The sequence below is a fragment of the Chelmon rostratus genome, chromosome 19, assembly GCF_017976325.1.
Source record: "Chelmon rostratus isolate fCheRos1 chromosome 19, fCheRos1.pri, whole genome shotgun sequence".
NCBI lineage: Eukaryota > Metazoa > Chordata > Actinopteri > Chaetodontiformes > Chaetodontidae > Chelmon > Chelmon rostratus.
In genome coordinates, this window is record NC_055676.1 from 7,687,069 (window position 1) to 7,704,209 (window position 17,141).

The 17,141-nt window shown below is 42.5% G+C and overlaps 1 protein-coding gene across 1 annotated transcript; it reads left to right on the top strand.

The window, feature by feature from the left end:
* The first annotated feature begins 122 nt into the window (after window positions 1-122).
* zgc:92275 (cholesterol 7-desaturase nvd) lies at window positions 123-10,085 on the top strand. Its single transcript, XM_041960671.1, has 8 exons — window positions 123-143; window positions 1,055-1,580; window positions 5,982-6,170; window positions 6,869-7,047; window positions 7,329-7,454; window positions 7,667-7,786; window positions 8,567-8,743; window positions 9,924-10,085. The coding sequence occupies exons 1-8, from the start codon at window positions 123-125 to the stop codon at window positions 10,083-10,085; spliced, it is 1,500 nt and encodes a 499-aa protein (XP_041816605.1).
* Window positions 10,086-17,141: the final 7,056 nt, after the last annotated feature.

The following is a 17,141-nucleotide window of genomic DNA, read 5'->3' on the forward strand; positions in this document are numbered from 1 at the left end:
CAGGGCTGGGAAATTAGAGATCATTTGAACTCTTTTCTCTCCAGGTTGCCCTGAAGGTCAAGTGCACAACTGATTACATTATGGTAGCCTGTTTGAAGAGGTGTGATCCAGAGGCCCTAACAATGGCCAGCAGGCCCCATCAGGTCCTCAAGCAATGAGTGCTGCTCCACTGTGAATGGCCTCGTATACTTTGTACGCTTTGCATGCAAACTAACAAAACCACATAAAAATGTACATGTAAGTAATTCTGTGTCCATTTATCTAGATCCTGCTGTGAAAAGCCTGCTTCTGTCTCCTGTCGTTGATGGAGACTTCCTCCCTGATCAGCCCGCCAACTTGTTCCACAACGTATAAAATTTAATGCCTTGATCGGCAAGATTAGAAGCAGCCAAATGTGATGAGTGTAAGATCACACATTACGCTGTTATAATGTCTGCCACCCCACTATTATAATGTGAGACAGAGGAAAGTCTAAAAGAAGCATAAGAAATGAGAGATGGTAGAATCAAATTGTTTAGTTTAGCGATTCAAATAGCACTGAAGTTTACAGAACATAATGATTTTCCCTTTATGTATATGGAGATGTGCATAAGATGTATGTTTAGTTAGTGTCTGATTGTATCCGCCTCTATCAGACGCCCTCACAAACAAGCCAGTCCTGTCTCCTGTGATTGACAGCGACTTCCTGAACCTTTACTGCTAGTTCCACAGTGTGATCAGTTTACTGGTTTTCATGTTGCTCTAACTGCAGGGGCATGCAGATTTATAGTCTTTGCGGAAAATGTGCCCTCTAGCGGGGTTGCTGTAACTTTGGACAATTAAAACAGGCTGGATATGTTGGCCATGGGAGGAAATTGAAGGGAATGAAATATGAACTCTGGGATAAAGTTTATGACCATAATAACGGTCTCATAAACCAAATGTATACCTACCTACTCCTTCTTTATCTCATGTAGATTTCCGAGTTTCCAGTTTCTCTGGGTCTGCCAGAGGGAATAAGTCACACCATTGTTTTATCATGATTGAATCAGTTGTTCTCTTCATGCTCAATTAGTTTGATGGGGCTGACCCTGGGTGTGGCTTAAACAAGGTGGCTCATCTCGTCTCCAAGACATCCTGGCTCTCCGGTGACTGTCTACGACACCACAGTCACCGGAGAGCCAGTCAACGACACCACAGTCACCGGAGAGCCAGTCAGACCATGCTCACAGGGAAGATAGCAGCCAGCGCTGGGCTGGGAGTGGGTGCGATGCTTGTCTTGCAGGGAGACCTGCGGATATGGAGGGAAACGTGGCTGCTCGGTGCTCCGGAGCGGGCCGTGGTGTGCATCATCGCCGGAGCTTCCCTCCTCGCCGTGGGCTGGCTGTACCGTCTGCTCTTCTGCCCTCTGGAGCTGCTGAAGGCGCCCGATGATGTGGGATACATCGTTGGGGACGGTCGCTCCAGAGCCCGGGCGGCTAACGAGGTTCGCCGCAGGAGGAAAACCGGAGAGCTGCCTCCGGTCTATCCGAACGGCTGGTACCGAGTGCTGGACTCACACCTGCTGGAGAGGGGCGACGTCCAAAACGTCTCTGTTCTAGGTATGACAAGCACAGAAGGCTGCATTACCGCTGCTTAAAACTTAAAAAACCACCTGCCATAGTGCCACAGCGTGTGACGCATTGAGGTGCAGGCCTAAACACGAGCATCACAAGACACTCAAGAAGCAATATTAAAATAAAATGTCTTTTATTTTGAAAGCCAACAAAAACAACAACAACAACAACAAAAATCATAACAAATGCGTTTGTCAGCACCCCCCCAAAAAGGCAGTTTCCCCAAATATCAAAGTGTGTGAAGTGAGTCTGGATGCCTCAGCAGATATACCACCTCCGCTCAGCAGTGGAGCAGGCAGAGAAGATGCTGACTCTGCACCCGTTTACCTGAAGTGCTGCAGGCTTTACAAGGCACCAAACTAGATAAGAGATGCAGACATGTCCACTGAGCGTGGGAGCCTCTTCAGTTTGCTTCATGGGATAGGCTAGGACTGTCGCCTCTCCACGGTCTTGTCCATGGTCCATGGGCAGCAGCTGATAGACAGCGACCAGATGACCTGGCAGGCTGTGATGTGTTCATGTGTTGTGGCTGAGCTGTATCCTCTCAGTGTCTCTAAGTCTTTTGATTTCTTTTTCTTCAATGTCGCTGATTTAAAGTGACAGTTGCTGCTCTGGATTTTGAAGAGCCTGAGCTGAATTTTCAGAAAGTAGTCATGTAAATGTGAAATGTCACGCAAATCAGTGACACTATAAACAAAATAGTGTAATTCTCAGGTGCACAAAACTACTGATAGATTAAATAAATACTTAAACAGAGAGTACAAAGTATTTTCAATTGGCATCACATTCAAATCTGACTCAGTTACTAATTATTTTGCAAGGTTGATAAGTATGGATGTATTATAATTCAGCACCTACATTGTAGGAGGTGTAATTGTTAAAACCGATGATTCATATCTGATTTTTCATTGAAGGTTTATATTAATTCAACAAAGCTAGCACATTTTCAGTTCTTGAGGTTTTGATTGCCGCTGCTGGCTTTTCTACAAACCTGAGACTTGTTGTGTCACCTGGTCTCTGTTGTTGAGTCTCAGGTAGGAGTGTAGCGAGGCTACGTTTCCAGAATAGGAAAGACAAGCTCATGTTACATTTTTTGCCATTGTAAGAATACATTCGAAACACAATGGCCTACTATCCTTGTTAGGGATTAGGGATTAGGGTGCTTAGTAACATGCTTGTTTTGAACAAACAGTTGATCTCCTGATTTCCTCATTGGATCGCTGAACTGATGAATGGTTTTGTCTCGGCTATGAAGTGTCAGAAAATAGTGAAATTAAAATTTTCCAGACGTGATGTCCTCAAATTTCTTGGTTTGTGTTTACTGTTGCAAATGAATTAGAAAATTATTATACAGAAATAAATCCTCTGTTGAAAGTCCAACAAACTTCAGGCCATCACTGGTTCATGTCGGTCAGGTGATATTTGCATCATTCAAACATTGAAAAACATTAAATGGCTCCTTTTCCTGCAGGAAGTCTTAAAATCTTCACAGCCAAATCTTGAATGTCGATATCTCTTTAAAATCAAATCAGTCTGACGTCTGTCGTGATCAGTTTTGACCTCTTTGAATTTATGGTGATCTGTCAGCCAGTCTATCCTGCATCAGGTCTCTCTATGATCAGCGATATGACAGCTAATCACCGACAGCTTTAAAGCTTTTGATATGTCATATTTCTGCCTCTGTGATGAAGTCTGAATTTATTCCACACACTCATTTGTTCCGTGTTTCACATTTTAGATTTGTTCTTCGTGTTGACATCAGGTGGGGCTGTTTGATCTCGTCAGAGAGGTTTGTTTGAGCTTGAGTTCAAAAAGGTTTCAAAGAGCGTGTGGCACTTTAATCTTTCTGCCTCATCACCTGCCATAGATAAGCTGTGTATGAAACTGTGTATGACACCTGCTCTTACAGACGGATCCAGGATGCTAATTATTTTCAGCCCTAATTAATCCGTCAAATACTTTCCAATTAAATTAATTGAGTCATCTTTTAATCTATAAAACATTTTAACAATTGTGACAAAGTCCATCACAACAATAGATAACTGATAATATAGATAGAAGTTAGATTCAATCACAACTTATGTCAGTTTTCTGGTGGTTGAATTAAAAAATACAGTGAAAAAGCAATCCCAACTCAAGACCCAGCTTTTTCCTGAGCTTTCAGGCATGACCTAAAATCCTCATCGGCAGAAGCATTTTGCTCTTTTTTCATGAAGATAAACCTGTTCACCTGAGCTGAATGACAGTGGAGGCTAAAAGCCATGTGGATGAATTCATAACAGTGGCTGAAATGGTGAACATGCTGCTTTTATCATATTCACATTCAATTCACATTCAGAAGCTGATGGCCTTTTTTCTTTCCATTTTTGATATACAATAGAAGCTGCCCCCCACAAGCCCCCTGACATTTTAGTGCCCCAAATTCTTTTGATCCAGATCTAACCTTCCTTCAGGATCTGCATCCTGCTGTGAATGAATGCAGTATCTCTGCAGTCATCCATTTACATCATATATCAAATTCTGCCGAGTATGTCTTTTCCCCTGGGCTCATCTCACACATTGCGCCGTGGATCAGTTCTGCCCTATGGGGACAGCAGAACGGTGCTGTGTCACCCCTCATTTGAACGAGCCTTATTTTAGATTACTCTGAATTTTACTGGATACCCTGACGAGGCACTGCTGGCTCTGTGGTTACTTAGAGTCAGCGAACCTGTGCTAATCTGGGAGCAGTTTATAGGTCAGTCAAAAGTCAAGCCAAATGCAGTAGGTATAGTAGGTAGATGCCCACATGTGGTGTCTGATGGGGCACAGATTCAGTCTGACCGTGCACCATATAACGTGGTCCATCCCTGGGACCTAATCAGAGCAGGTGTAGCTGTCTGAAACATTGACTTCTAATGGTTGCTGCTTTTCCTTTGCAAAAGACAGACAGTATGGTGGCTGAAGGAAAAATAATGATTCATAGTTGACATGATGATTCATAGCCACTATGTTTAAAATATGAAAACTGAAAAAGATACTAACGTAGACAGCGACGGCAACATGTTTTCATGCCTGGCCATCAAATGCAGATCGCATTTTCATACTCCTCGGCGCCTCATACAGACAACCCCTGCCAGAAAGCCTTTCTAACACATGGTTAATGTTTTGAAATGGTTGCAGTGTGGTTAGATTTAGGAAAAGGTTGTCGACTTTTGGTTTCACACAAGTCATGACCCCGGTCCTCTGGCTGAAGGTCCTGTATCTGACCCACCACTTTGTGGTTGCTATGAGTGTCTAATATTGCAGCAGAGGAGCTTACAGTGGAGTTAGTTGAAAGGTACCTTGTGTGTTTGTATGAGACACTGAGGGATGTGATAAAACGTTGATAATTGAGGACCTTGGAATGAAACCAGGCTGCAGTGCTGACAAGCCCGGAGGCACGAGGTTTCTGGACTCAAATGCAGAACTCAGACACCACAGCAAGGATTCAAAATCAATGAGGAATTTATTTAACAAAAGGTGCTCAGGATAATAACAGCTCATACAAAGTATGGCAGAAAAGTTCAACAAATGACGCTAAGGAATAATTTGGAAGAATAATCTTAACACAAAAAGGGCTCAATCGGCTAGAATAAAATCAAATGAAAATCAAGAACAAAGCTAGAAAAATACTATAAATAAACTAGAACTTACTTTCAAAACAGACTAAGCACAACAAGGATCAAGGAATGCTGGATAAATCATGGCTTGGCACAAGACAATCTGGCACAGGACAAAGGGAGACGCGGACTATAAATACACGAGGTAACAATGAACAGGTGGAGACAATTAGGGTGGGGAAGACAATCAGACAGGGAAGTCAAGGGCCTGAAACGAGAGGAGAGTTAGGTTTCACAATAAAACAGGAAGTGTAAGACAAGACATGACGCTCGTGAACAAAAACACTTAACAGATCTGACAAGACATGACAAGTGCACAGTGAACTCTCTGTATCTATGTTCCTGTATCTATGTACACTATCTCTGTTTATGAGAGGCTTCAGGATTCACGAACAAATGATGGCTCAAGGTGCAGGTTCCACCATGAAATTAGTGGAATCTTGTTCTTGAAATCTGTACATATTTTGTGTTGGTGTCTGCGGGATGCTTATTCCCTTATTTTTAATATAATTGCTTTTTTTATGCATTTGTCAATGGAGATACTCTGGAGAGAGACACAACTATAGCGGAACAATACAATTGCACGTACATTGAATTTGAGTATTTCAGTGAAAGGTATAGATAATTATACTCTAATTCTCATGTCTCACGTACAACTTCACAGCCTAAATTTCATTACATCAGTGCAGCTCATTCATGGAAGTGTTTCTTAAGTGTTTGTCCATACTGTAATTAATCGTCCTAGGTGAGCAAGTGGCAGTGTTTCGGGGCCAGAATGGGAAGGCCTACGTGCTGGATGCCTACTGCCCTCACCTGGGTGCCAACCTGGCTGTGGGAGGACGGGTGGTGGGAAGCTGCATAGAGTGCCCATTTCATGGATGGCAGTTTCAGGGGAATGATGGCAAGTGTGTGAAGATCCCCTATGCAGAAAAAGGTGAAAATGTATTTTTGTTCTACAGAGAATTGTGGCACGGAGAACAAAGAAATACAGTATTACCATGCCTCAGTGTATGATTTAAAGACTAAGCAAAAAAAAAAGGTACAATTAAGAAAAACTGTCAGACTGTCAGACATTCCTCATCTAAACAAATGCACATTATTAGCGTTAGCCTGCATGCGTTATTTTTAAATCTGCTACTGTTTCTACTGCAAAATGACTCGAAGTGTAAAGCCCTGCTCGTGGCTCCTGGAAGCAAGTAACATTCATTAAATTGCATTGAATGAAACTTTTGAACCGAACAAACAAGATAATGGTATTTATGTTATTGTGAGATCCTCATGAACATGAATATTTACAGCAAATCTGGATAAATTTTGTACAAATCTGGATATTTGTTTACAAAGTGGACAGTTTGTCCAGAGGGTGGCGCCAGAGAAGGCTGATGGAGTGGCCCTAAAGGAAACGTCTGATCCTCTGTGGAGCATGAAATGGTTCAATTGAATTTCTTTCATGTTTAAACATTAAATTAACTGAAGTCTTACCATAAATCAGTAGGCCAGCATTGTGTTTTGACTCTGTGTTAAAAGACAGTGGTGAAACCGATTGTCCACTGTTAGGATTGAACGGTGGATTGTCTAAATAAAATGCTACCCTTTATACACTCTGACTAATGAGATTCATTCGTCTTTCAGTGCCAGAGTTTGCCAAGGTGCGCAGCTGGCCCAGCTGCGAGGTCAATGGCCAGATCCTGGTTTGGTTTCACTGTGATGGAAAAGATCCTCAGTGGACAGTCCCAGAGCAGCAGGAAATTACAAAGGGCGAGTGGGTGTATCGGGGGAGAACTGAGCATTATGTCAACGCTCACATACAGGTGGGCGTGTGTGTGTGTGGATGTGTTTTTCCTTACGCAGCATGTTTTAGTCTGTTTGAAGATGAAAACCAATGTGTTTTAAGAGGTTTTCCTTTGTACCCGCAGAGCAGCGAGGCAAAATGAATGAACGCCTTCCAGCTATTTACTTTCAGTCCTCAGAAAAAAACTCTTTCTGTAGTTGTGCATTAATTCACACTCACCAGGAAGAGAAGGTGCTTACATTACTGCGCTTCTAATGCAATCATGGGAGTGTGTCACAGTGGCCTCTCTCCTCCCTACAGGAGATTCCTGAAAATGCAGCAGACGTCGCCCACCTCGCTCACCTGCACACACCTTGCATTGTCAGCGGGGTCGACCTGCGTTACACCAACAGCAAAACCTGGAAATTTTTGCGCCATGACTGGAAGGTAAGGATTCTCCAAAAAAAAGACGAAAGATACACGGTCCCTCACTGTGGCTGCCTGCAGAGCAGCGAGGAAAAATGAATGAACGCCCTCCAACTATTTAAATTTTCAAAAGTGTTAAACCGTTTTGGGGCTGGGCTCTATATTTAATGGTAATTCTGTGTCTGTATGCCACTGTATTAATGTATGTCTGTTTCTGCGTTTGTTTATTCAAGGTTCAGTGGGAACCAGAGTCAGAGCCCAACCAGCACTGCTCTCAGATGTTGGTGAAACATGCGCTTACTGTGTTTGGACTCCACTGGCCTCTGCTGGATGTTCATGTTGTGGCCAGACAGGTACAGTAGAGGACAAAGTGGGAATGCCGTTTGTACATCGTTCCCAGTGATTCATTTGTAAATTATATTGATAGAGCTGTGTTTCTTTAAATGGCTGTTAAATTTAGATGAAGAGTTAATATTAACATGGCTTCTGGCTGTCTTGAAAACATTTAGAAGGATTTCTTGTAGTGCAACATTTAGCTGTCTGCTAAAGCAGTTCAGTTCCTTATTACAAAACCATGTATGACCAAATTTTTCAGTTGTGCCTGGAATATTAGTATCCATCATGCCGTCTGTCCCCTCTTCTCCTGCCTGTTGAATTATATATGATGAATAAGTGGACCCTGAAAGCACTAATCTCACTTGTTTAACCAGTTGCACAGACCTGCAGGAGGAGTAGGATCCTAAAAGACCCAACACAAATGTTGAGGATGACGATATGGTTACTGTAACACAGGTGGGATCAACATAGGATGAAATCAAATGAGAAGTAGAATGAGAAGTAGTCATTATTGGACTTAATCGTGCATTTAAATGCATCCTGCAACAAATCATGGGCGTTCAGGTCTGATCAACACAATGTTGCCTTTTAAGCATTACTGTGTCTGTATGTTAATGATTAACTCAAAAACTCAAAATGTATTGGATTATTTTGGTTACCACCTTCAATCGATGTAGATGTAAATAATGAATCAACCCACATACTGTACATAATAGGTAGAATAATGTGTCTGTGCAGATCTCTGTACATATATGAACATACAGTTTGCAGTTATCAAACATTTGTGTGTGCTTCAGGTGGGTCCAGGGATGGTGTTTCTGCTGTTTGACCACAGTTTCTTGGGCCGGGGTCTCATCCTGCACTGTGTGACACCAGTGGAGCCTCTGTTGCAGTGCGTCTCGCACATCATGTTCTATCAGGCTAATATCCCACCTCTGGTGCCCAAATTCATCCTCAAAGCAGAGTCCATTCAGGTGCAGTACACAGTCAAGCTCTGCTGTCGCTTTGACGTAGTCCTTCATTGTCTGCATGTATCATCATCATCTGCATTGCAGTTATCAGCTACTCTGTGGCTTTATGGAGCTTTTTAGCCTCTTCTAGCACATTTACTGTACAGTTCATACAAAGCAACCGAACTGCATGATTAATGTTCATAATACTTTTAAATCACTGTTATTTATGAGTTAAAAATTTAGTAAGTCATGTAATGTGAAGACATTATTGTGTGCATTTGCCTCCCACTCTGCCTGCTTTAATTCTCTCTCCTCATTGCCACCAGATGTAACACCACACAGTCACAGAGAAGGTGTAAATAGTCCTCATTAAACTTGATAATTAACTGTGTGGTGAAGTGAAAAAAAAACACAGTCACTGAATTCTAAAAAGTTGGCTCAAAAGAGTAGAAGAAAAGCATTTTTGTGAATGACGCCAGAAAGGACGCAGCATGGGTCTGCTGAAATGGAAGTTTGGCCAGAGTAAGTGTAAAACATGTCAGATGCAGATGGTGACTGTGTGACTGTGTATGCCGGAGTCACTGGCCTGCAGCGGGAATCTCTCGCTTGCTTTGCAGCTGAAATGTTCTGCAAAAAACCTGCACCCTTAAAAAAGTGTCATCAGCTGATGCTTGTGTTTTCAGTTGGACTGTAAATCATTAAATCAAATTTCACAACACTAATGCCTGTATGCTGCGTTTAGATGCCAATACCAAACCAATATGTTTTTCTATACCTCTGAGAAATAAAAACAAACCTTTGGGTTTGGACTGGAGTTTGTGGCCTGAGTCTCAGCAGCTGATGGAGAAGCTGTGGAGTGACATTTAATTAACGGCACTTCACACAGAAACCCCTGCAGTCTTTAATAAGCCACTGCAGCACAAATTATAATTTTCTTAGCTATTATTTAATTCCCAGCACTATTTAAGTGGAAGTCTGTCCCCTTTTCAAGTGCACCACCTGTTTGATTAACATGCGCTCAGGGGAAGTAAAGCAGGAAAGAGACTAAAACCAGCATGTTTCTAATGGACTTCAAGTTGTCATGTTTGGTAACACAAGTTAATATTCACATTTACTCACTGTTTGTCTCTGTCACAGCTTTTTCAAATCATAATTCACGAGTCGGTCCAGTGACCCTCTCCTTTCTTCTTTTTGTGTCTAGTTTGAGCGGGATGTGATGATCTGGAATAACAAGAAGTACATCTCCAAGCCTCTTCTGGTGAAGGAGGATTCAGCCATCCAGAAACACAGGCGCTGGTTCAGTCAGTTCTACAGCGAGAACAGCCCCCGGCTGCAGTACCAGCGCGACACGTTGGACTTCTGACCTCCCTGAACTGCAGGAGGAGACGTCGGCCGTGAAGATGTCAGGTCAGGGTTGACATTTGTCAGAGGTCTCAGGAGGAGGGAGGCCAGGATTGATTTTTATCTGGCACATATCATGAATTAAACGAGGAGACGAGACCAGGCTTGTTTGTGGGATGGGGCTGGACATTGCGTATTCTTAGTGATACATACATATATAACCAGTTGGTGTTGGTGGCTTTCTCACTTTGGCTTTATCTGCCTTCCACACTGTACGTTTAAATCTTGAATGTGTAATCAAACGGGGCAATGCCTCAGCTGCAGGTATGATGCAGGTATGTCTGTTTTTTTCCTGATCGATATCTCAGGTTACTCAACAGCCAGCTGATAGTGATGTTCTAGTCACAATGTGTGTAATGACAACTTAAAGGACCATTTCACAATTATTTAGGCTGATACTATGAATGTTGTCATAGTATGACTGGGACTGATGTGACCAGAACCCTCACACTGTCTCTAGCTCGTAGAGAAGCTACGCCCACGTCCCGATCCCCCTAGAAAACTGTGACACTTTGAAACCAGGAAAACTTAAATTAGACTGAATGAGATTTCCAGACCAGTGCTGCATCATCAGGTGGAGGATTCGGAGTAATAACAACAACATGCTTATGATGAGGTACGCTGAGGACTTAATACATTGCTCAAGAGCACAGATGGAAAAGATATGCAGGAACATTAGGAAATCTTTAGATCTATTGAAACCATCTGTTTTGCTCGCCACCAACTTCTGAGCAAGGCAGGCACCACACAGCTGCGGCCGGAAACGACACCGTGAGTGCGAATAGAGTGGACAGGATATTGATCTCGCTCAAATAAAGAAAGACAAATGAGCGTATTTCTCCAAATGTTGAACTGTTCCCTCAACAAGCACAGTCACTTGTCAGTTAGATAATGTGGCACAAATGGTGACGAATGATGAAGTGGTCCTTTGATTATGACAGATGATGATCTCTGTTCTAAAATTATAACATGTGAGAAAAAAATTGGTCCAGAAAACATCTTTCCCCTTCACTTTAACAGACTCTGGAAGTTTAATAACGATCCGCCTTTGCAAGTGTGTGAAAACAAGCACCTCTTGTAGATCCATAGCAATATTTTTACCTCGTTTTTTTTTTTCAGATGCTGAGAGATTCAGAGATTCATGGCATGTCTTTTTCTTTTCTTTCTTACATTAGCTTTCACACTTTGCCTGTCTGGTCCAGATTGGTTAAATGTGTAAGTGTTCCCTTTATTTAAAGTCAGTCTACAGCAATATGCAGTTTCAACAATTCATTTTGTTTATTTACTCCTGGTGCATGCTGTCGACTCATTACTGACTAAATCACTGATGACTGAAATGCTGTGAGGCTTTATTAGATGCCACTGTGCCTGCAGGGAAATGTGACAAAAGTATAAAAGCAATAATCTTCAGTCGCCTGCGGCGATGGGGCTGGGTATGTGGGTTTGCTTTGCATTACGTTTTAATTTCCGTTAGAAATATCAGATAGTCATAGAGGATACATTTCAAAGGAAATAACCAGCAAAAAGCATATTCTTATGAATATCAGATGAACTCTTCTCTTCTGCTCCTCAATATGAAAATGTATTTTTGTAACTGGCTAATCTACAGATGTAATGTTTATTTAAATGTAGAGAATAAATCTGTCTGCTTGGCTCTAATGTGTTTGCTCATGCATTTCTGAACTGGCAAAAGCTTCCCGTTGCACTGAATACATTAGGGTGTTAAATTGAGCGGAACAGTGAAATGTTCGCTGCACTACTTGGCCAGTGGCACTTCTGTCAGGCTCATATTATTGCTTAGCACTCCTTATCTGTGAATGTGCTTATCTTATCTTGGTTTCTGGTGGGACAGGACTGTGTTGCCTTTGTTTTACAGTAGCATAACGTCAACAGTTGGCTCACTTGAGCTTTGTCCAGACAGGAAGCAGACTTTTGGCTATGAGGAAACATACTGAGCTTCTGTGAGGGCTGCGTTAAGTGTATCGAACGGAGAGAAAAAGTATTTTTGTTATGAAGGATGGCTGAGGCTGAAGCCCTGGAAACGGTGGAGGAAGGCGTCGTTACCTTTGAGGAAAAGCACCTGCCAGCTGTAGAAGAGACTCACTTCAGAGTTTTATACACGGCGAGGGGAGCAGAAAAGCATGAAGATGAGAGTGATTCAGTCATCCAGCCTCTGCTTCAGCACGCACATCAGGGCGGCCGCGATGAGAGTCACAAAGCAGACACGCAAACAGCGACAGATGGCGCTGACCCAGAGACATCTGTTCCACAAGAGCTGGAGTTGGCTGGCGGCGATCGGCCCGGCTGCAGTGGAAGTGTCAGGAGTTTGTGCAGCAACGGCAGCCGGCCCGAGTGCCCCATCTGCAGCGAGCTGTTCGACTCACACGGAGATCACCGCCTCACCTTGCTCAACTGCGACCACACACTGTGCCACAACTGTATAGCTGGCATCATGAGGCGGGCCAAGGACCCGGGCCGACTGCAGTGCCCCTTCTGTAGACAGACCACCCCGTTCCCGCAGTGGGAGATCAGAAGGCTGCAGGAGGAGTCGTACAGTGACGGCGTTTACGAGCCCGGGCCGGCCCTCATCATCGGCCCTGACGCTGAACTTCAGGCCGTCCCACCATCCGTGTTTGGCTGCTTTGCTCTGGAGAGGCATCTGGAGGCGCAAACACAAACAAACATATGCGACTGCTGCGTCTACCCTTCCTGCCTTGTCGAGGGACTGAGGCTGATGCGACTACACTCCCTCTGCTTCTCCACCACTGTCCTCCTGCTGCTCTTCCTGGTGCTGCTGGGCTGCTTCCTCTACATGGTTGTCCCTCTTATAATGTTGTCTATACTTTTCAATAATGGCTAAGCTTATAGATGATCATTGGAGTGATGTTAGTTGTCTGACATTCAACAGGGAGCCTACAATACAACATTGAGGCCTTTATTTGTAATGTCGATATATTAACCTCATTTCTTATCTTTCATTTCACATAACCTGATTTTTCCAGACTCACCTTTGGACTCAGTCATGCCTGTGTAGCAGTCTTTTACTGCAGATACTAAAACGAACGATTTTTGGGTGTACATGAAGAGTTACTTTTAATGTTGTACATGTATTGAAAGAAGTTGTGCAGCACCAAGAAGTGCATCACACAACATTTCTAAATTATCTCTAAAACTGAAAGGATCCAGTCTCTTATCAGTTTGCCAAGCACTGACTTTTGTTTTCTTTGAAGCTTGCCGCAGCTTTGTAGGCCGTGGTGCCACGGATAAACGGAGGTTTGACTTTGGATCAAAAGTCTTCATATCTTTCTGGGTCTCGTATTGACCTACTTCTTATCAGAACAGCTCAGATGCTCTCTGTCGTGACTGCTGCATATTCTTAGCAACAAAAACCCAGCTTGATCTCCTTTCATAGTGCACACGAGGAGACTTAGCCCTACAATTTAATCCTTTATATCCATGTTATTCATTCAAAGAGAGGAAGAGACAGAGCCATGATGAAAGCTAGAAGTGAATCGCCTGTTCCTTTCCTACTTCTTTTGTTTTGTTGTTGATGCACTTGCACCTTTTAGTTTGTTCCGATGTGTCATTGCTATTAAATAGATGTACATAAATACTAATTTCTGGGTGTGTGCAGAATATGTCAGCCTTTTTTCTCATTCAGTGTGAAACTCTTAAATTTCCACTTTGGGCCATCGTGTTGGCCTAGTGGTCAACACACATGCTATACACAGCATGTCCACTTTGAATCCAGCCAGCAATCTGCTATGTCAACAGCCCAAACATGTTCTGAATGCTTCTCTGCTGTTTGATATCAAATCAGAATCAATCAAGACCAAAGATGACGAAAATATTTGTTTTTAGTTTTAGCTTTTAAGCTTAACTCATCAGTGTTTTTTTATATATATTAACAATGGTTTAAATGACTATGTTTTGATTTTACAGCAACCTCCACACCTCTCATCAGCTTGGTTTCCAGTAGCAACTGGCAGCTGTTCACAGCAAACTCAGATAAATACACTGTACATCACCTGCTTGGCACCAAATGGCAGCCAAAGTTGGTGACTAGCTGGATGTTCTGAATGAATGAATAATACTTTTACTCTGTTTGTTCAATGTGTGTTGTTTTTTTTTAAACTTTTGATACAACTTTAAAGCAGACAATATGTTGAAGTTGTTTTCAGGTTGCCCTGCTGCCCCCAAGTGGCCAGAAAATAAACACAGTCTACCAGCTTTAACAAATGTGTGCACAAAGGAAAATAACTGCAGAGAGAGGTAGAATATATATGATAAACTTGATATACTTAGTGACAAACCAGTGATATTGATAATGTATTTGGGTTGGATGTTATATTTTCTGCTTTACAAAGATTTCAAATCTTTAGGTTCCCAGTATCATTGTTTGACTGGCTTTAGAGCGGGCACTTCAAACCTATTCCATAAAGGGCCGTGTGGCTGCAGGTTTTTGTTCCAACCAATCAAAGGATCACTTAATTATCAGAGACTGAGATCAGCTGATTAAATGAGTCCAGCCTGGTGTGCTCCTCCTTGGTTGAAACAAAAACCTGCAGCCACACGGCCCTTTGTGGAATAGCTTTGACATGGCCGCTTTAGAGTCTAATGCCCATGATGAATCAAAGATAAGAGCCACAACACAATTCTCAAAACATAAAAAATCTATTACTCATATGACTTATAGAGTATTGTGTATAAAATGCATAGAAATCTTGCCTTGGGCGGAGTGATGTAGAGACATAAAAACACGTACCCTGTTTCAAAATGCTGCACGACAAGGACATCATGCAATAATGTGAGAAGACAGGTCTAAGGATCACAGACTACACACACACTCACACACACAATGTGTATTCCATATACTTTACATCTACATCAAATATTGTCTCTGAAGAAGAAGAAGACGATGTCTTTAAATTCTCTGTAACAACATGTCTGCCTGTTTTTCTGTGATCAAATCCTACTTCTGTCTCGATGGACTGTCTCAATTACTGAAACACAAATTTGGAGCTGGCAGGCCTCTTTAATGTGAAACTAGACATTGATCCGTATTGATCAGACCTGCAGCCCCCCACGAGGCATCGCAGCATGCTAGGAGCAAAGCCGGAGCCTAAAATCCGGAAGAGTCTTTGTGTCCTCTGCAGCATGAATACTTCAGCTCGGCATGGGGAAAAGCAAGCAAACGAGCACCAATGGGGCTCACGCATCTATAATTTATGTGAGGACTTCACACTACATGAGAAACACATCAGATAGGCAGGCATCCATCTGCAGATGACTCACTGAGGCAATCCATTTCCAAGACTTCATCAGCCCTGTTAATGTCAAAGCACTGGCAGAGCATGGCCTGCTTTGCTCCCTGCTTCAATCACATAATGTGGGCTCCACGGCGGCGGCGTCCAACATCTGTGGATGTCAGCTCCGTGCAAAATGCTGCTCGGTGCATTTAAGTGACACCCGCATATGATATCGCTCATTCTTCACGCCGTTCAACTTGGACACGTTCAGGTCAGGGCGAATGTATTGTGAAAAACGCTTCATCTGCCGAAAAGGGCTTCGTGAGAAGCTGGAGCCGAGCAGTTTGCAGACAAACATGCTGCTGTCATGCTAAGCGCTAAAGCGTGTTGGAGCTCAAGTGTGACATGCTGTTTCCCCTCCCTCGCTTCCACTTTGTTTCATACATGGGTGATTCTTGTTTTATCTTTGTTAAAAATTTTATTACAAGTCCTGATGACACGATCATCAAGAAAATGTTGATATTTTAAGGGATTTATGTTGTTACCAAAGCAAAATGTTGTCATCATCACAACATCAAGAGAAGGAGAGGATTTAAATTTAAAATGAGGAAAAAACGGTTTCAAAATCAAACAATTCATCTTATAAAACATCCATAACGGTCATCAGTTTAAGTTTATTCAAATGCTGAGGTGGTTTAGCTGCTGCTACAACATGCAACTACAACATGCAGCATAGATAATAAACATTCACTGGCTGGTGTGGTTTCATGAACAAAGTTATCTTCATTTATGAAGCTGGTGCTCAGTGTGTTTAACTACCATGTTTTCTTTTGAGCTAGCCAGCCTTACAATCCTCTTTATTGCTCCACTGATGTTTAACACAAGAGGCATGCATTTAAAGATGCAGATAACATTATGCTAGCCTGTTAGCTGATAAGCCTGAACGACTGTGACAGGAGTTTATACAGCTATAGCTTTACAGTAAAGAGCTGCAGCAGTACACAGCCAGTGCACGTGTGGATTCAAAACGAAAATGCATTATTCAAAAAGACAATGAGCTCATGTGAAATAAATAGAAGGGTAAAATAAATTTCATTTATTTTATCAAATCATTGATAGTTTTGCTTTTTTTAACCAACTGATTTGAGGTTAATTGACAAGTAAAAAACTGCATATTCCTGTAGTCTTTTCAGTTTGATTTAATTATTTAATTAGGAATATAATTTAATTTATAATTAATTTATTTGTTGCATTCAGTCATATTTTTTAATCGTCTGATAAAATCACAAGGGAGAGTAATACACCAGACTACGGCTACACAATGTTATTATCACTCTGTCATCCCATGCAGCCTTTGGGCTCTCCGATCACCGTTTGGTCCCTCTTCTTCTAACCCACAGGCAGAAAAAGAAATCTGCTCAGTCTGTAGCTGAATCTGTGGAAAGATAAACCACTGATGCAAAGCTGGAACTACAGGCCTGCTTTGGCTGCACCAACGGGAGTGTTTCTGAGGCTGCTGCAACAAATCTGGATGAACTCACAGACACTGTGACATCTTACGCTAGCTTTTGTGAGGACTTGTGTGTGCCAGCTAAAACCTTCTGCACACACATAGGCAACATACTCTGGTTCTCGGCTAAGCTCAGGCAGGAGGAGGCCTACAGGGGTGAGGACAGAGTTCTCCAGCAACACACTGACAAAGCACATTAAAGTAGCGAAGAGGTGCTACACCAAAAAGCTGGAGGACAGCTTTTCAGCTAACAACCCTT